Source organism: Rhineura floridana, chromosome 13 (assembly GCF_030035675.1).
Source record: "Rhineura floridana isolate rRhiFlo1 chromosome 13, rRhiFlo1.hap2, whole genome shotgun sequence".
Lineage (NCBI taxonomy): Eukaryota > Metazoa > Chordata > Lepidosauria > Squamata > Rhineuridae > Rhineura > Rhineura floridana.
In genome coordinates, this window is record NC_084492.1 from 8,371,270 (window position 1) to 8,388,192 (window position 16,923).

A 16,923-nucleotide genomic window follows, 5' to 3' on the forward strand; every position below is an offset into this window, starting at 1 on the left:
TCAGAATATATATAAAACATATTAGGCAAATTTGCCTATATGGGTTTTTTGGATATTTTCTTTTGCTTCGCTCCTGCCCCGCCCCCCAGATTACTGCTTGTTACAGACTATGGAAGGAAGGCAACTGAAATACATATGGAGAAGGAATAGGATTCTATAGAGGGATATTGACTTGAACTGAGTGAAGTTTTGTATGCTTGGAAACCCTGCCTGATGTGTTTCTAATAGAAATGTCCCTCTTTTAAAATATTTTTTTTGTAACAATGAGGACTAGAGGTTTTGAAAAACATACAAATTAGGATTCCTGGACTCTTTATTGGAAGTGATACTCTGTGGTATGGTGACAGTTGCGCAAACTTCACAGAGGGATTTTCGGCTTCAGTCCTAAACCTTACCAGCATTTATTTGGAAGTAAGCCTCATTTATACTCAATGAGATTTACTTCTGGGTAGTCATGTATAGGATCACAGAGTTACTTCTTTTTTCCCTTTCCCTTTAATGTTGTCTTGGGGAATGCTTTGTGTTATAGGTCGATGCACGCAGTGACCGAACCGGAGAGGTCATCTTCAAGGATAATTTTGCTTCATCAGTTGCAGGAATAGTGCAGGGGGATTATCGAATGGATGGTAATAACCAGTTAATCTGCTGTTCTGTTGATGGTGAAGGTAAGAGTATCAAGTACCCTTTGCAGGTTTAAGGCCTTTTGACTAATATGAGGTGAAACTGTGTGGGTGTTTGTATTAAATGAAAAGTATGTCTTGTTGCTTCTAGAGCAACTGGTTTTTCAAGTCCTAGGGAATATAAAGGATTTGGGATGAAATAAAATAAGAGTTTACCCTGGATTTTGCGAAATGTTCAAGTGTTCCATACAAACGATCATCCCTGAGTTTTCTGGGAGTCCTTATGGAACTTTGGTGCACAGCTGTAAACTGAATGCTTTAGCATGTTGAGGAAAAACATGAGTTGGATGCAGTTGCACCTAGTTGCATGTTTGAAATCAGTGGGGAAAAATTTAACTCATTACAGTAGGGCCCCACTCATACAGCGGGTTACGTTCTGGACCCCCGCTGTAAAGCGAAAACCTCTGTAAAGCGGAACGCACTGAAGATAATGGTGCGCATCGCATGAAAATGACGTGAAAATGGCACGTGACAAGCAAAAACCGCTGTAAAAGCGGAACAAGTGCCATAAGAGCGGGGCTTTTCTGCAATTGACAACCGCTGTGTTAGCGGAACGCTGTAAAGCGAAGCGCTGTAAAGTGGGGCCCTACTGTACTAACTTCCCACTGGTTTCAGTGGAATCTAAATTCCAACTAACTTAGTCTGGCTCCAGCCCAATGTGTTCATACAGGCAACTGCTCTGCATAAAGCACTTTGCCAAGCTGGGGATAATGAAACCTTCCTGTTGTATGTCATTTACTTTGATTCTGCCCTTTAACTAGAGTTTCTTACTTTCTTTATATACATGAGAGGCCTTGGAACAGGATTTGTCATACTTCAGGGGGATTGTGACAGCAGGTTGGAAGTTAATTGTGTTGGGCTGAACTCTGCATCCTGCTACATTTTGGGGACGGGCATTGCTTTATGCTGATTTGCTTTGGGCTGTTACGTTGAGTTCCATGTACTTTGAAAGGATTTGGTCTAATCTTTGTCGTTTTCTAATGAGCTGTTCTTGTGCAGTGACAACTTTTCTCCGGCAAGAGTCCCTCTAGCAGGCTCGTAAAACTTTTTTCCTTTGCTTTGGTGCAGTACGAGGCTACCTGCCAGCTAGCCAAGAGATGAAGGGGAAATTGCTGGACACCAGTGTGGACCAGGACTTGATTCGAGAGCTGAGTCAAAAGAAACAAAATCTGCTGCTTGAGTTACGAAACTATGAAGAAAACACAAAGGTATTTATTTGAGTACAAGGGAGGGTTCAGTCCTGATCTTAAACCAGAGTAAAACATGAGTATCTCTAGCACAAGCAGTTGCCTGCTCCTAACTGAGGTGTGTGTATGTTTGATTGAGAGTGAATGAATGAGAGAGACTCTATTAATGATTGTGTGACTGGGCATTCCTGCCATTGCTCTCCAGTGACCACATGATGCATTAAAAACAGGCTGCTGCTTACACGAGGTATTTGTGACTTCATGGAACATATGACGACATTTGTCTGTGATCAAATAAACAGATGGTCAGTTTGACTGTATCTGACAGGTCAAGTGACCAATATCCCAACTCCAAAAAGTAACGTCTGGGATTTTTTGTCCAGCTAAACAAGGGTTGTTGAGCTGCTGTTCTCCATCAGTAGCCTTCGATAGTCTTGACTGGGTTCACATTTCCTAGGAGCTAAATTAGGGGACTTCAGAAGGTGGCAATAATAGCAATTCAAGCCTAATTTCAAAGCTGCCTGCCTCAGTAAAAGAACCATAGCTAAAATATTCTGTGAGTGATTAGGTGCATTTCTAGGGTGTGTAATCCCATTTTAGATGCATTGTGTGTAAGCACTTCTGAAATTACAGTCACAATAATCCAGTTTTGGGGATGACTGAATTTGGACTCATGTTTTACAGCAAGTGGAATTGAACATTCAAGTGAATGAGATGGATGTACAAAGAGGTGTGATTCCTGCAAACACCCAGCTCCAAACAGCACTCTCGGTCAACCTGGGCTCAGAGAGTGAATCTGCTCACGTTGAATTACGCATTTCCACATCCAATGGTGAGAGAGTCTTAGCACAAGAACTTATTTCCGTATATCAACCTCTCATCTTTTCTAGTCCTTGGCCTGAGCCCCTTCCAGCCATGAGGTACACATTTCTTTTTGTTTGGAGGATTCCTGGATATGATGAGTTAACACCCCACTACCGCCTAGGAAAAACAGAGATACAAGGTCTGAAATTCAATACTGGGCGGCCCCCATGGCTTCTACTCCAGTTTCTCTTCCTCACCTGGCCTTGGAAGAGCAGCTTTTCAACTATACTTGCTTAAAGCATATTTTTTTTTTTGGACTGTTTGATCTGGAGTGCGCTGACCGTTTTGAGCTTTTAGCACACTTTTGCATTAGAAGATCAAGGGTTCTTCTTCTTCTTCATTTGATTTATATCCCGCCCCTTCTCCCAGTAGAAGCCCAGGGTGGCAAACAAAAGCACTAAAAACACTTTAAAACATCTTAAAAACAGACTTTAACACATATTAAAACACAACCATTAAAAACATATTGAAAACAAAACATCTTTAAAAACATTTTTAAAAAAGCTTTAAAACATTTTAAAAAGAAGGTTCAAAAATATATTATTATGATTATGATTTGATTTATATCCTGCCCTTCCTCCAGCAGGAGCCCAGGGTGGCAAACAAAAACACTAAAAACTCTTTAAAATATCATAAAAACAGACTTTAAAATACATTAAAACAAAACATCTTTAAAAACATTTTTTTTTAAAAAAGCTTTCAAGACATCTTAAAAAAAGGTTAAAAACATTGTTTTTTTAAAAAAAGGATTAAAAATATATTAAAAAGCAATTCCAACACAGATGCAGACTGGGATAAGGTCTCAACTTAAAAGGCTTGTTGAAAGAGGAAGGTCTTCAATAGGCGCCAAAAGATAACAGAGCACCTGTCTAATATTTAAGGGGAGGGAATACCACACTAAAGGTCCATTTCCTATGTTGTGCAGAACGGACCTCCTGAGAAGATGGTATCTGCAGGAGGCCCTCACCTGCAGAGTGCCGTGATCGGCTGGGTATATAAGGGATAAAACGGTCTTTCAGGTATCCTGGTCCCAAGGTGTATAGGGCTTTGTACACCAAGACTAGAACCTTGAACATGGCCTGGTTTAAAAAGCAATTCCAACACAGATGCAGACTGAAACATTATCACATGGAATTTCTCCACGGCAAAAAAAACCCCAGACTGTTGGGGGGGGAAGGCATCCCCAGTTACAAAGAATATACACATCTGAAATGTGGTTAGCACCAGAAGCCTTTTACCCCACTGTTTAGCCACAACAGCTCCCAGAGCAGCTTCCATGGATCATTAGTAAGAGAAGTCCTTGCTCCCAGGCTTTCAGTATAAAAGACACAAGGAAAAAGGAATGGGGAGGAAGGAGGAAAAAGCAAACTCTCACACCACTTCTTATAGTACTTACAATGACCAGTTGGGATAGAGACGGTTCAGAGTGACCCTTGAGGGAGGGCGCTAGGCACTGGTCTTTCAGTGAAGGCAATGGAATAGCCCTGCTTTTCTTTGCTCTGCAACCTGATGGAGTGGCTGCCACTAGTTACTTAAGGGGAAGACCCTACAGATATATTCTACATTTTGAGGCATCAGGTGAAACAGGTGGGCAGCATCCCTTACTAGCTGCTTTTAAAGGCAGCAGCTGATGCTGTTTCTCCTTTGGTTCCTTTTTGCTGCTTCCTCTCTGTCCTTCACAAGCTCTTTGGGTCCCGGGACAGGAATGTTGAGTAACTCAGTGCTGCAGAGAACTGGGTATTGCTCTCTTGGAGAGTTGCCACAAATCTTAGATGCTGTGAATCCCATCCTGAAGGGGTGTGTGCATGTGGTGTCTGTTTTATGAAGGCCAATTAATATCGTGGTCATCCCCTCTCCCTCCTCATCTAAGCAATAGTATGTTCCTTTACTGCATGTCCTAGGGTTGGAGGGTGCTGGAAGAAAGGGAGCAGTTGACAGCTATGAAGGACTCTGATAAAAGGGACTCCTTCATAGTTGTCATGCTTTCATTGTGTTCCGGTATGCTGCAGTGTTTCTCACAATATGGTCTGCATTTTACCTCTGGAAAACATGCCAAAGAAAAGCCACTAATTGTTCAGGTCTTTTCTCCCTTTTAAGACACCATCATCCGAGCTGTCCTGATCTTTGCTGAAGGAATATTTGAAGGCGAGAGTCACGTGATCCATCCTAGTCTCCAAAACCTCTCGAGCCGCATTAAAATCCCACTCATCCCTCCTAAAGACATGCCAGTGGAGCTGAACATCAAGGCCTTTGTCGGTTACAAGAATAGGTAAGGGTGATGCGGGCAGGTAGATACAAGAGAGGATGTGTGCTTGACACATTTGCTTGAGCTGTCTGTTCACTAACACTTTGGTGGGCTGCATCTTCTTCACTCTGCTGTCCCCTTGGGGACCAGGGCCATCTGAATCACGTGGGTTGATTGTTGAGTCCTACATGTCTACTAATATAACTGTCAGCATTTTCAGTTAATCTATTCTGCATATTTTAAAGGGAATGAAAAGGTTTTAAACAATACAGAATTGGAATTGTGTACATTGGGTCTGTTCATCCTGTGGGTGTCAAACTTTGGCTTTCATTGGTGGGAAAAGAAATCAAAGCAACCTGTCCCCTGCCTTGCCCTGCCCCGCAGTCATGCTCCTGGTCTTGAAGGACTTGTTTACTTGACAATTTGGATTCAAAGGAAGCTTTAATCATGGCCTCCAGTAGTTTGAGAAGGCTTCTGTCCAGGACATTTCCATGTCTCTCTCTCTGTCTCTCCCCCCTCCTGCCTGCACCAGTCTGTCTGTTCCAAAATAGTCTGAATTTTGCAGAAATGCAGATGAAAGTTTTGGGAATAATGTTTGCATTTTTTTAAAAAGTGCACATCCCCCACTCCCGCTTTAGTTTTGGATGCTCCACCATAGCAATCTCATTTGAAATATAGGCTCTTCAGCATCTTTAATTCTGCAGGTAACCAATGTGAATTCGACCTACATTGAAACAGAGAAGCCTGATCTGTGAGGTATAAAGTGCTCTGCTGCTGCTGTGTGCTTGTTTCTTGGTGCCCTGCAGGGGTGTTGTCGTCCAGGGTCTGAGGGGATCTTAGACACTTTACTCTTTTGGGAGCCAAGGTCCAGCAGGGTCCCTATGTCTCCAGTGTCCTATGAGCCAATCAGCATGAAAGGGGAGTGTGTTAGGCACTCAGAAGAGTCCCAATTAGTGTCTGTTGCAAGCAGGCCTTTATCAGTGCCACCTTCAAAAAGCCAAGACGAATTGTGGAGAGGGAGAATTCTGTAATTGCAGAAGAAGTGATAGTGAATCCTGATGATAGCATCCCGTCTACGCCATCAAGCATTTTGGTAGCTGAGGAGTTAACATGCAGAAACTTAATTCTGTAATTCAAACAATATCTCTGACAGTGAGAAAGGACAGTCAGATGATGATAACAGTGATAGAGAAGCAGAAAGCAGCATTCAAGCATAGCCAGATTATTCTATAATTTTAGAAGGGTGTGTGGCTGTGACTGTCATGAAGGGACCCTGCACTTCTGAGTTTGCTACTACACTACTGGTGCCCAGTGTCTACAATCTTGGCAGACAAACCGAATACTGGCAAACAGTAAAGATGATAGGAATTGGTATTGGCAGCAAGGGTGGGGGGAAAAGGGATAATATGTTGCAAAGAGTGAAACAAATCTCTCTCTCTGACCAGTGGAAACCCCTGCTTGCCTCAGACTCTTGAACACATTCTCCCATTACCCTTTAAAATGTATCTCTGTACCCATGAGGTCTAGAGGCTTACTCTTATTTTTAGAACGAAAGCACAGGTTTTCAGGAATTTGATGAATATTAGAGACTTAACACTTGGGGTTGTATTCAGCTAAGTCCTACTCAGAGTAGACCTGTTGAAATCAATTAACCTATCTTAGTCATGTCCATTAACTTCAATGGGTCTATTGTGAGCAGGACTAGCATTAGGACCACCCTTTCTATTAAACCATTACTCTATATTCTACCCGGCCAGCTTTATTAAGTGGTTCTGTACGCTTCTGTTGTAGAGTACGTGGTTGGACAGACTGTTGCCAAAATGAATAAACCTCTGAATTGGAGTTGATCAATATTTTCATTTCTAAGTCATTTTTTTCCCATGTGCAATGCCAGTGAATGTCAGACCTGGGGCTTCAGGGAATGCTGTAGCAGGGATCTTGAATTATTTAGATGCATTTTATGCCAGAAGGCAAGTGATACCAGTTGCGCCCTCTTGATGGTTCTGTTTGATGTCCTTCCAGTCTGCAGTTCCATGTCTTTGAGCTATCAAGGCAACTCCCTCGCTTCTCAATGTATACTCTGAGTAGTCCAGACTCTGCTTCTGGGCCTTTAAGCTTTGTACGATTCGCAATCAGTGAGAGGGTGCAAACAGTAAGTCTTCAGTTATTTTCTCATCTTGGATGTAGTTAAAACTTTTTAAAAAAATTACTTGTACAAAAGAAAAGAATGCCAACATAATGCCAGGTATATTCAGTCTTGGCAGTGGTGGGAGAAGTTGGAGAAATGAAAAATCAGCAGGTAATAAAGAGGAGCTAGAACAGGCTTTGGGATGGGATGGGGCTACAGTAATACAGCATGCAAAAGGATGGAATGTCTACCTAATTCTTACTTTTAAAAAAGGGGAAAGGAATATAGAAAAAATATTGTCCAATCTTATTAATTCATTAAAAAACTGCAAAAAAAAAATCTCAGGAGTGAGAACCAGGAGAATGGGTGTATGTTATCTTGGTAGATGTTGTTCCGATAATTAAATAAAATTCACTTATCTGTGAATTTATCTGTCCAATGTTCCCCGTGCTCAGGGGCACGTTACCAAATTCTTCCAAGCTACACAGGAAGTAGATTGGACTGTGAAAGACCAACCCAAATTGTGTTTGCATTTTGACAAAGTTGTAGGGCAGTACAATATCTCAGAGGTCAGGTCTCCTGCTCCCCTGGTGCATTCACTATAGCTGCCCAATTTCCCTGCTTTTTAAAGTTTGATAGAAATATCTGCTGGCTATAGGTACGTTCTTAAACTGCAAGGTTTTTTGCCTGTTACTGAATATTTCTTGACTTTTAAAAGTGCTTTCCTCTTTTTCTATTTAGTTTCAGAACAATTGGAAGGGGCAGTATTTTATTTTATTATTTCTGAAAACTCTTTTTCTTGGTTGTATGCCTGAGAGAAAAGAGTAATTCCTCATTGAGAGCTAAGCCCCCCCCTTGCATCCAGAGCACAATGGCTTCTGATAAAAGGCGGTGGTGGGAGGGGCAGCGTAGCATGGGTCTCCCGTGGGACCCTGGTAGGCAAAGGGCTTGAGTTTCCTGAGAGGCTCTTTGGCCAGAATGAATGCAGCTGCAAGTTCTTCCTTGCTGGTATGAATACAGCACTTAACTATGTCACTTCACAGCTAGCAGGACATGGAAAAACTGTACGCACTGGCTCCTTGTGCCAGGTGTGGTATATTTACATCAGAAGAGCTGTAAAGTCTTTGTAGAGGAGTCATGCTGTGAATTTATGTTTCAAAGGTCATCATGTGGCTGAAACAAAATTTCCTGTTACCAGAGGACATGGAGACCCAAAATGAGTCATTTGAAGCCTGCTTTACCTCCCTGCGTGATGCAGGGCAGCTGTGCATCAAAATGAAGCCCAACGGGGAGGTAACGTTTTGCTCTGTGGTGCTGTAATTAGCCTTGTAAATGTTGATGTGTGAGCGCTGTTGCGTGAAACAACACGTTACTTTGGAGTTAAGTTGAGCAAGAAACTTCACAGAGGCTTGAGAAAGTGTTAAGAGTCTTTACTAAGACATTACGGCCAAAGGCATAAGATAATAGATACAAGTAGAGTTTCTCCCCCCCTTCATGGAGAAGCTCTCAGTTCAGAGACAAGACACAGACAGCAGAAGAAGGAACCAACAGCAGGCTGTTACAACTTTCCCAGCTGTTATCTCCCGTTACCATGACAACCTGTCTGGCCTTGGATGTCTGCTCTCTCAGGCCAGGCATAGCTGATAACACAGCTCCTCTCCCATACATCTTGAAACATTTCAGACTTGATGAAAAAACACATTGGTAGTATGGCCTAGTAAGCCAACATTTCCCCCTTTCATCATGTCTGTAAATCCATTACAACAATAACAATAACAGTAATACATTTCTACAATACATCTTGCAATACATTTCAGTACATTACATCATACAAATCCAGTTTACATTTCAGTACATTTCAGAACATCTCTGTACATTTAGCTAGAACTTTATTCAATCAAACTTCGGCTGAACACAAGTCAGATACAGTGTCTCAGGATCCATCTAAACCTCTTTGTGCATCCCTGGACTGGTTATTAATCCCACCGTAAATCTTTGTGGCGGTTTTCCAATGTTAGATCTCTCAGAACGTCTCAAAGGCACTAGAGCTTCTGCTCTCTCAGCCCCCCCATTTGAGCTGGTGCTTGGTACAGCCTGCGCAGGACTTTCCATTTCCTCAGCCTTGCGTTTCTTTGATCTTCGTTTCCCACAAATGAGTTCATTTAATGCATCCCTGAGTGGAATTTGTGTGCCTTCCACTTTTATGTCAAGATTTGGTTTAAATGTTTGTGCTTGTGTTTGTGCTTGTGTGTCAGCTGATCCTGTAAGAATGACTGTTTGCCTTTGATCCCAAGGCTTTTCTGAGACTTTAATGCTTCTGCTCAGAATTAATTGCTGTGTTTCTGGTAACCACACTCTGAAATATGCATTCTGAAACCCCAGAACAAATCCCTGTTGTGCTCTGGGTGCAAGTTTGCCCCTTCTTTTTCCCTGTGGTATGTGGACCCAGCATCTAGCTCCAAATTTCTGAATGTGTTGCACTTTCGGCTTTCTCCCAGTGAGTTTCTCATAAGGTGACATTCCAAGTGCACTGTGTAACATCCTGTTGTGAATGTAATTCGCATACATGATTGCCTCTCCCCAGAAAGAATTCCCTAAACTGGAATCCATTAACATGGCTCTGATTGCTTCCTGAAGCACCCTGTTTTTTCTCTCAGCAGTTCCGTTGGAAAACGGGCTAAACGGAGCTGTGAAATTCTGGTTTATTCACTTATTCTCAAGGAAGTCACTCAATGCTTTGCTCGTGAATTCCCCTCCCTGGTCTGAGCGTATAGCCCCCACCGTGGTGCCATGTTGAGTTTCTATTCTCTTAATGAACAGTTTCAGCTTCTGCTCAGCTTCACTTTTATGCTTGAGCAAATAAAGATGAGTATATCTCAAAAAATCATCTACCACTACCATAAAAAACTTAGCACCTCCTCGTGAAGTTTTTATTGGCCCTGATAAATCAACATGAATGAGTTCATAGGGAGCTGATGTGGTCCTTTCAGCCTCCCGGTTTATGGGTGCAATTGTCATTTTCGCTTTATGGCACGCATCACAATCCATCATTAACTGTCCACAATCTTTCAAACGCATGTTTTCACTATGCATTGGGGTTTTCTTTATTGTGTCAAAGTTTGCATGCCCCAGCCTCTGATGCCATTCATGGACGCAGCCTTGATGTGTCTGTGCCTCAGCGTTTAACACAGCACACCCTGCTTGACTGCTCTTTATTACAAACTGGGAATCATTCAGGCTTCCCTGCAAGCACACTTGATCTCCCCTCATTACATAACATTTGTCTCTGTCAAACAACACTGAAAACCCACAACTGGTCAGTTTTCTCACAGACAACATGTTATGAGACAGTTCTGGTACAAACAAACAATCTGACAGTATTCCAAGCTTATCAAATCTCACCAGTCCTCGAGCCTCCACATTTTTCCGCGATCCATCCGCTAGTTGAACAAAGTCCTGCTCATCTGTAGACGAATAAAACAAACTCCTGTCTGTAATTAATATATGGCTCGCACCGCTGTCAAGAATCCAGTCAACAGGTCCTAAATCTTGAGACTTCTGTTTACAAACAAAGTTCGCACTGCCGCTATGCGTCTTCCAGCCTCCGTCCCTGGAGTTTCGCTTGACTGCATAGTCTCTCTGGAGATGCCCACGAGCTCCGCAGACATAACAAGCCTTTAGCCGCTGCTGCTTCTGCTTGTAATCCTGCTTGCTTCCGACTGCCTCCTTCGGCACGGCACTTTTCTTCGCCTCTTGTCTCCGCTGCCATTCCTGGCTCAGCGTTTCCTCAATAAACGCAACATTGAGCCCCCCATCGGGCATGGCTTCAATTCCCATAACAAAATTATTCCAACTCCCATCGAGTGAAGCCAGGATCAAATAGGTCTTCTGAAGTTCAGAGTGCTCGACTCCACAATCCTGTAACTCAGCAAACAAGCGCCTGAATTCCGTGAGATGCTCACTCATTTCGCACTCACCCGTGAAGCACATCTGGTACAGCTTCCGTGCCAAACACAATCTAGATCCCACGGTCTGTTGCACATGAAGGGCCTCCAACACGTCCCACATCTGTTTGGCGTTTGTAACATCTCTCACGTGTAGCAGTTGAGAGTCGGATAGAGCCAGGGTAATAAAAGCCTGCGCCCTCTCATCATTCCGTGTCCAGGCCGCTGTAAGGGGTGCAGGGGGTGTTCCTTCAATAGCTTCCCATAAATCCTCTTTTATTAGGAAAGCACGCATCCTTGGCTTCCAACTGCCATAATTCTTTTCCGTAAGTCGTTCCATCGGCAAGCCTCCAGACATGTTTACAGCAGCCATCTCTGCTCACCTCTGTCTGGCACAATCAATCACGCTGCCCTCTGGATCTCCGTCTGCCGTTCAGACCAGCCACTTACTCCTGTGTAATGCGCTGTGGATCTGGGCCCATAACCCTGTTGATGTGTGAGCGTTGTTGCGTGGAACAACACGTTACTTTGGAGTTAAGTTGAGCAAGAAACTTCACAGAGGCTTGAGAAAGTGTTAAGAGTCTTTACTAAGACATTACGGCCAAAGGCATAAGATAATAGATACAAGTAGAGTTTCTCCCCCCCTTCATGGAGAAGCTCTCAGTTCAGAGACAAGACACAGACAGCAGAAGAAGGAACCAACAGCAGGCTGTTACAACTTTCCCAGCTGTTATCTCCCGTTACCATGACAACCTGTCTGGCCTTGGATGTCTGCTCTCTCAACATTTCAGACTTGATGAAAAAACACATTGGTAGTACGGCCTAGTAAGCCAACAGTAAATAGGCACTTGCTTGGTCTGTTGGACCAACTCGGAAACTTATCTAGGCGACCAGGTAGGAAAATGTCCATTAAAGCCAAGGGGAGTTGTTTTGTTTTCCTCCTTTCTTTTGATGTGCCACAAATTATGAATGGACTAGTGAAAACATGTGTGGCTAATTACCTTTGTGGACTTACCTGCAAGATAAATTTTGCAAATAAATAAATAAATGGTTTTGTACCATATTGCATTTTTGGAAGAGTGCAGAGAGATTTCCAAGTGAGTACCTAAGTCAGATGCAGAGGAAGTGAAGGGGGAGGAGGACTGCTCAGAACGGCCCAGCCATGGCTTTCTGCCACACCTTCATCTACTTGGGCGGTCTTAGCACATCCTTTTATGTTGATTCTTAAGTGACACATTGGTAACCTTGCAGTGGACAACCAGGCACTAGGAGGCTTCTCAGTCAGAGTGGGACAGACAGGTTGGTCCCAAATAAAGACTGTGTTCTTTTGAGGGGTCCCATTAATGAAAAGCCCTTTAACCACTCTTCTCCCCCCCTCACACACTTCAAACTCTTCATTATACTTTTACATCCTGTTCTTACAAGGGTCTCTGAATAGTGTTCCATCCAAATGAATATTCAGGCCCACATCAGTCCTCAGCAGTGATGCAGCATCACGATTAAGGCAATTAATCCTGAGTATTGGTGTTGTGATATGCCATTTTTTTTGTGGGGCAGGTCTGATGTGTCTTTTGTTCTTTTTCTGGTCTGTCAGATCTCTATCAACACGGACAACATTGACTTGGCTGGTGACATTGTCCAGTCGATGGCCTCCTTTTGGGCAATTGAGGATTTGCAAGTTGAAGCAGATTTCCCAGCGTATTTTGAGGAGGTGCGCAAGGCCCTAATTGTGGTGAGTGAAACAGAGTTTTCCAGTATTGCTGAGGGATACGATGCACAAATTGGCATGGACAAGTCCTTGGCTTCAGTGGGCCTTGTTGAAGAGATGTTTTTGGAGAATTATGTGCACAATGTATTGTTCATTCTTTTACTAAAAACTGAGTGATCTTAAGTGAGGAACTACTCCTGAAACAGCACTATGCTCTAGTTATTTCTCCATCAGTAGAGCAGGTTCTTTCAGAATGGGCTACTTCTCTCACATACAGCTCCGTGGTATACCCCGGAGCTGAGAGTGATGAAGCAAGAGAGAAGGAGGCTGGAGTGCAGATGGAGACGAACTCCAGACGGATGCAATTATGCTTTGGTAAGTGCCTCTACTAAGTCGTACATAAAAGCGGTAAGGGCGGCGAAGAAGTCCTACTTCGCTGCCTCTATCAAGACATCTCTCTGCCGCCCAGCAGAGCTTTTTCGGGTTGTACGAGGACTCTTACATTCTGGTCCTCAAGATACCATTGAAACATCTGAAGCTCGCTGTAACGACATTGCAGGGCACTTCCAAAATAAAATTGCATGCATCCGTAGGGACCTAGACTCTGATGTTACGACAGATGAATCCATTGAAGTGTCCAGAACACGGTCTTGTCTTTCATTATTGGATGAATTTCAGTTGGTGCAGCTTGAGGAAGTGGACAAGGTGCTTGGAATGGTGCGGGCGACCACGTCTGCTCTAGATCCTTGTCCATCTTGGCTGGTCAAGGCTAGCAGGACTGGTACCACCGGCTGGGCCAAGGAAGTGATAAATGCCTCCTTGAGTGAGGGAGTAGTCCCTAGTAGCCTCAAGGAGGCAGTAGTGAGACCTCTTTTGAAGAAACCTTCCTTAGACCCAGATAACTTGAACAATTATAGACCGGTGGCAAATATCCCCTTTTTGGGCAAGGTTCTGGAGCGGGTGGTTGCCAATCAGCTCCAGGTGCTCTTGGATGAGACCGATTATCTGGATCCGTTTCAATCCGGTTTTAGGCCTGGTTTTGGCACTGAAACAGCCTTGGTCACCCTGTACGATGACCTCTGTCGGGAGAGGGACAGAGGGAGTGTGACTCTGTTGATTCTCCTTGATCTCTCAGCGGCGTTTGATACCATCGACCATGGTATCCTTCTGGGGAGACTCGCGGAGTTGGGAGTTGGAGGCACTGCTTGGCAGTGGTTCCGCTCCTACTTGGCGGATCGTCGCCAGAAGGTAGTACTTGGGGAACATTGCTCGACACCTTGGACTCTCCATTGTGGAGTTCCTCAGGGGTCGATTTTGTCCCCCATGCTTTTTAACATCTACATGCAGCCTCTGGGTGCCGTCATCAGGAGTTTTGGAGTGCGTTGCCACCAGTACGCTGATGACACGCAGCTCTATTTCTCCTTTTCATCTTCTACAGGTGAGTCTGTGGATGTGCTGAATCATTGCCTGACCGCGATAATGGACTGGATGAGAGCTAATAAACTGAGACTCAATCCAGACAAGATTGAGACACTGTTGGTGAGTGCCTCCCCTGCCCAGATGGTGGATGTTCACCCTGTTCTAGATGGGGTCACACTCCCCTTGAAGGAACAGGTTCGTAGTCTGGGCGTTCTTTTCGATCCTTCCTTGTCTCTTGAGGCGCAAGTGGCCTCGGTGACAAGGAATGCGTTCTACCACCTTCGGTTGGTAGCCCAGCTACGCCCCTATCTGGACAGGGATGACCTCGCCTCAGTTGTTCATGCTCTGGTAACTTCTAGGCTGGATTACTGTAATGCGCTCTACGTAGGGCTGCCCTTGAAGACAGTTCGGAAGCTTCAGCTAGTGCAAAACGCAGCAGCCAGACTGCTGACGAGGACCAGCCGGTCAGCACATATAACACCTGTTCTGGCCCGTTTGCACTGGCTACCTATTTGTTTCCGAGCCAGATTCAAGGTGCTGGTTTTGACCTATAAAGCCTTACACGGTGTGGGACCGCAATATCTTGTGGAACGCCTCTCCCGCTATGAACCTACCCGGTCACTTCGCTCAGCATCTAAGGCCCTCCTCCGGGTACCAACCCATCGAGAAGCCCGGAGGACAGTTACTCAATCTAGGGCCTTTTCTGTAGTGGCCCCCGAACTGTGGAACAGCCTCCCCGAAGAAGTACGCCTGGCGCCTACGCTTCTATCTTTTCGGCGCCAGGTTAAAACCTGGCTATGCTCCCAGGCATTTTAAGCGTTTATGTTATAATTTAAATTTTTTATTTTTTTCTTTAGTTGCTGCTTGTGTTTATTGTTTGTTGTCTGATTTTATTGTTGATATTTTGTATTTTAACCTTTTTGTACACTGCCCAGAGAGCCACTCGCTATGGGCGGTCTATAAATGAAACAAATAAAATAAATAAATAAATAGCTGGACTGTTTGGATCCATCCCTTATGTCGAGAGAGCTTCTGTCCAGTTTGGGACCTGCTTGCACGAGGAGGACAGGTTTCTCACAGCTTCAGTTTCAGTCCTTTTCTGCATTACATGAGAGTGTGACAGCCTTTTTTGTCATGCCCTCCCCCATTATGGTCACTTGAGCTGGATTGGGCAACAACAGGGATGGGGAGCTTGATGATTTTGGGTGCTGCAGGAGGAGGTCAATAGGGCAGAAGTCCAGCAACTCTCTGAAGTCTCAGGGAGGGCCTCTGCCATGAGGAGGGACTTGGCTCTTTGACCAAAGTGGGATGCCTATGAGAGCTCCAACATCATAGGGGCCTGAAGACATTAGGATCAAGGGTTGTATCCAGTGCACGCAGTGACCGGACCGGAGAGGTCATCTAGTCCTATTCAGAGTAGACCAATTGAAATTAGTGGACATGGCTAACTTAGGTCCTTTAATTTCATTTGGTCTCCTGTGAGTAATAGTTAGTTGGCTACAACCCTGAGAATCTGCACAATTCCCACTTTGGTTTCTGCATTTCATTGAGTGTCCCCACATAAGACAATATGCTCACAGGAACCATAGGCACCTCCCTCCTGTTGTAAATGTATTCTGAATCTTTTAGTCTGCTTGGTGTGTAGTTTTTGGCTGTCCTAAACTGTGGCTGGTCCTCCTTCGCAGGTGGATAATTCTCATACATTCTCTCAGAAGCTCACAGCTGACATGGCAGAACATTCCAATCTCATTCGTAGCATGTTGGTTCGAGCAGAAGATTCACGCCTCATGGGAGACATGTGAGTTGGCTGTTTGTCGCTTTCAATGTATTAATGTGCCTGACCGGCTATTGTTTTTCTTAGTTCAACTGAAAGCAGAAGTCGGGTTTCAGGATGTGCTATCGGATAGGGGAAATGGTCCGTCCGTGCAATTGGCTGTATGTGACTTCCACTCAAACATGGCATTTCCAGAGCTACCTGATAGGAGCTGCAGAAGTTGAATTCCTGGCAGTCTTCATTTGTTTGTATATAACAAAATTTCTCAGCCTGTGTGAAGATGTTTTCAAAAGTAATATGAAAGTTTGATGTGTAAAGGGGACAGGTTTCATGCCTTCGTTTCCCCTTCTGCTCTTGTTGGGCTGTGTGTGGCTTGATGCGTTCCTGCTCATCCTCCATGCATAGCGACCTGACATGGGCTTGATAAACATCTTGCTTCTAGGAACATAGGAACCTGCCTTCTACTGAGTCAAACCCTTGGTTCATTTAGCTCGGGATTGTCTCGACGGACAGGCAGTGGCTCTCCAGAGTTTCAGACTGGAGACATTCCCAGTCATACCTGGAGATGTCAGGGATAGAACTGGGAACCTTCTGCATGCAGATACCACTGAGCTGTCAAGCAAATACATGGGCCACAAATATAAAGGCCTTATTGTAAGAGCTTGTCCCTCATTTGATTTTAGTACATTGTCATAGCTTATTTTATATGGCATTAATGTCCCACTTTTCCTTCAAGGAGCTCAGAGGTACCCAGTTCTTCTCCTCTCCCCCTTTAAGTAATTTAGGCTTATTCAAGGTCACTCAGTGAGCTTCAGGGCCTTGGGGATCTGAACTGTATCTCTCCTAGTCCAACACTCTGACCCCTACACCACGCTGGCTTGAGGCCACTTCCAGCAGCAGGCATATGTCTTCGTCGTATGCAAGCAATGCACTTTTAACGACTTCACAAAACTGTACAGCAGTTTTCAACAGTA

General features: G+C 44.2%; 1 protein-coding gene across 2 annotated transcripts in view; it reads left to right on the forward strand.

Annotated features, from left to right (window-relative positions):
* BBS2 (Bardet-Biedl syndrome 2) overlaps positions 1–16,923 on the forward strand; it is a 34,282-nt gene that overhangs the window by 14,376 nt on the left and 2,983 nt on the right. For both annotated transcript variants that reach the window (XM_061594561.1, XM_061594560.1), the window contains exons 8-15: positions 530–665; positions 1,749–1,888; positions 2,552–2,699; positions 4,829–5,000; positions 6,999–7,128; positions 8,266–8,397; positions 12,643–12,780; positions 15,861–15,973. In XM_061594561.1, the coding sequence (XP_061450545.1) occupies positions 530–665; positions 1,749–1,888; positions 2,552–2,699; positions 4,829–5,000; positions 6,999–7,128; positions 8,266–8,397; positions 12,643–12,780; positions 15,861–15,973 (1,109 nt within the window). The remainder of the gene's footprint in view (positions 1–529; positions 666–1,748; positions 1,889–2,551; positions 2,700–4,828; positions 5,001–6,998; positions 7,129–8,265; positions 8,398–12,642; positions 12,781–15,860; positions 15,974–16,923) is intronic.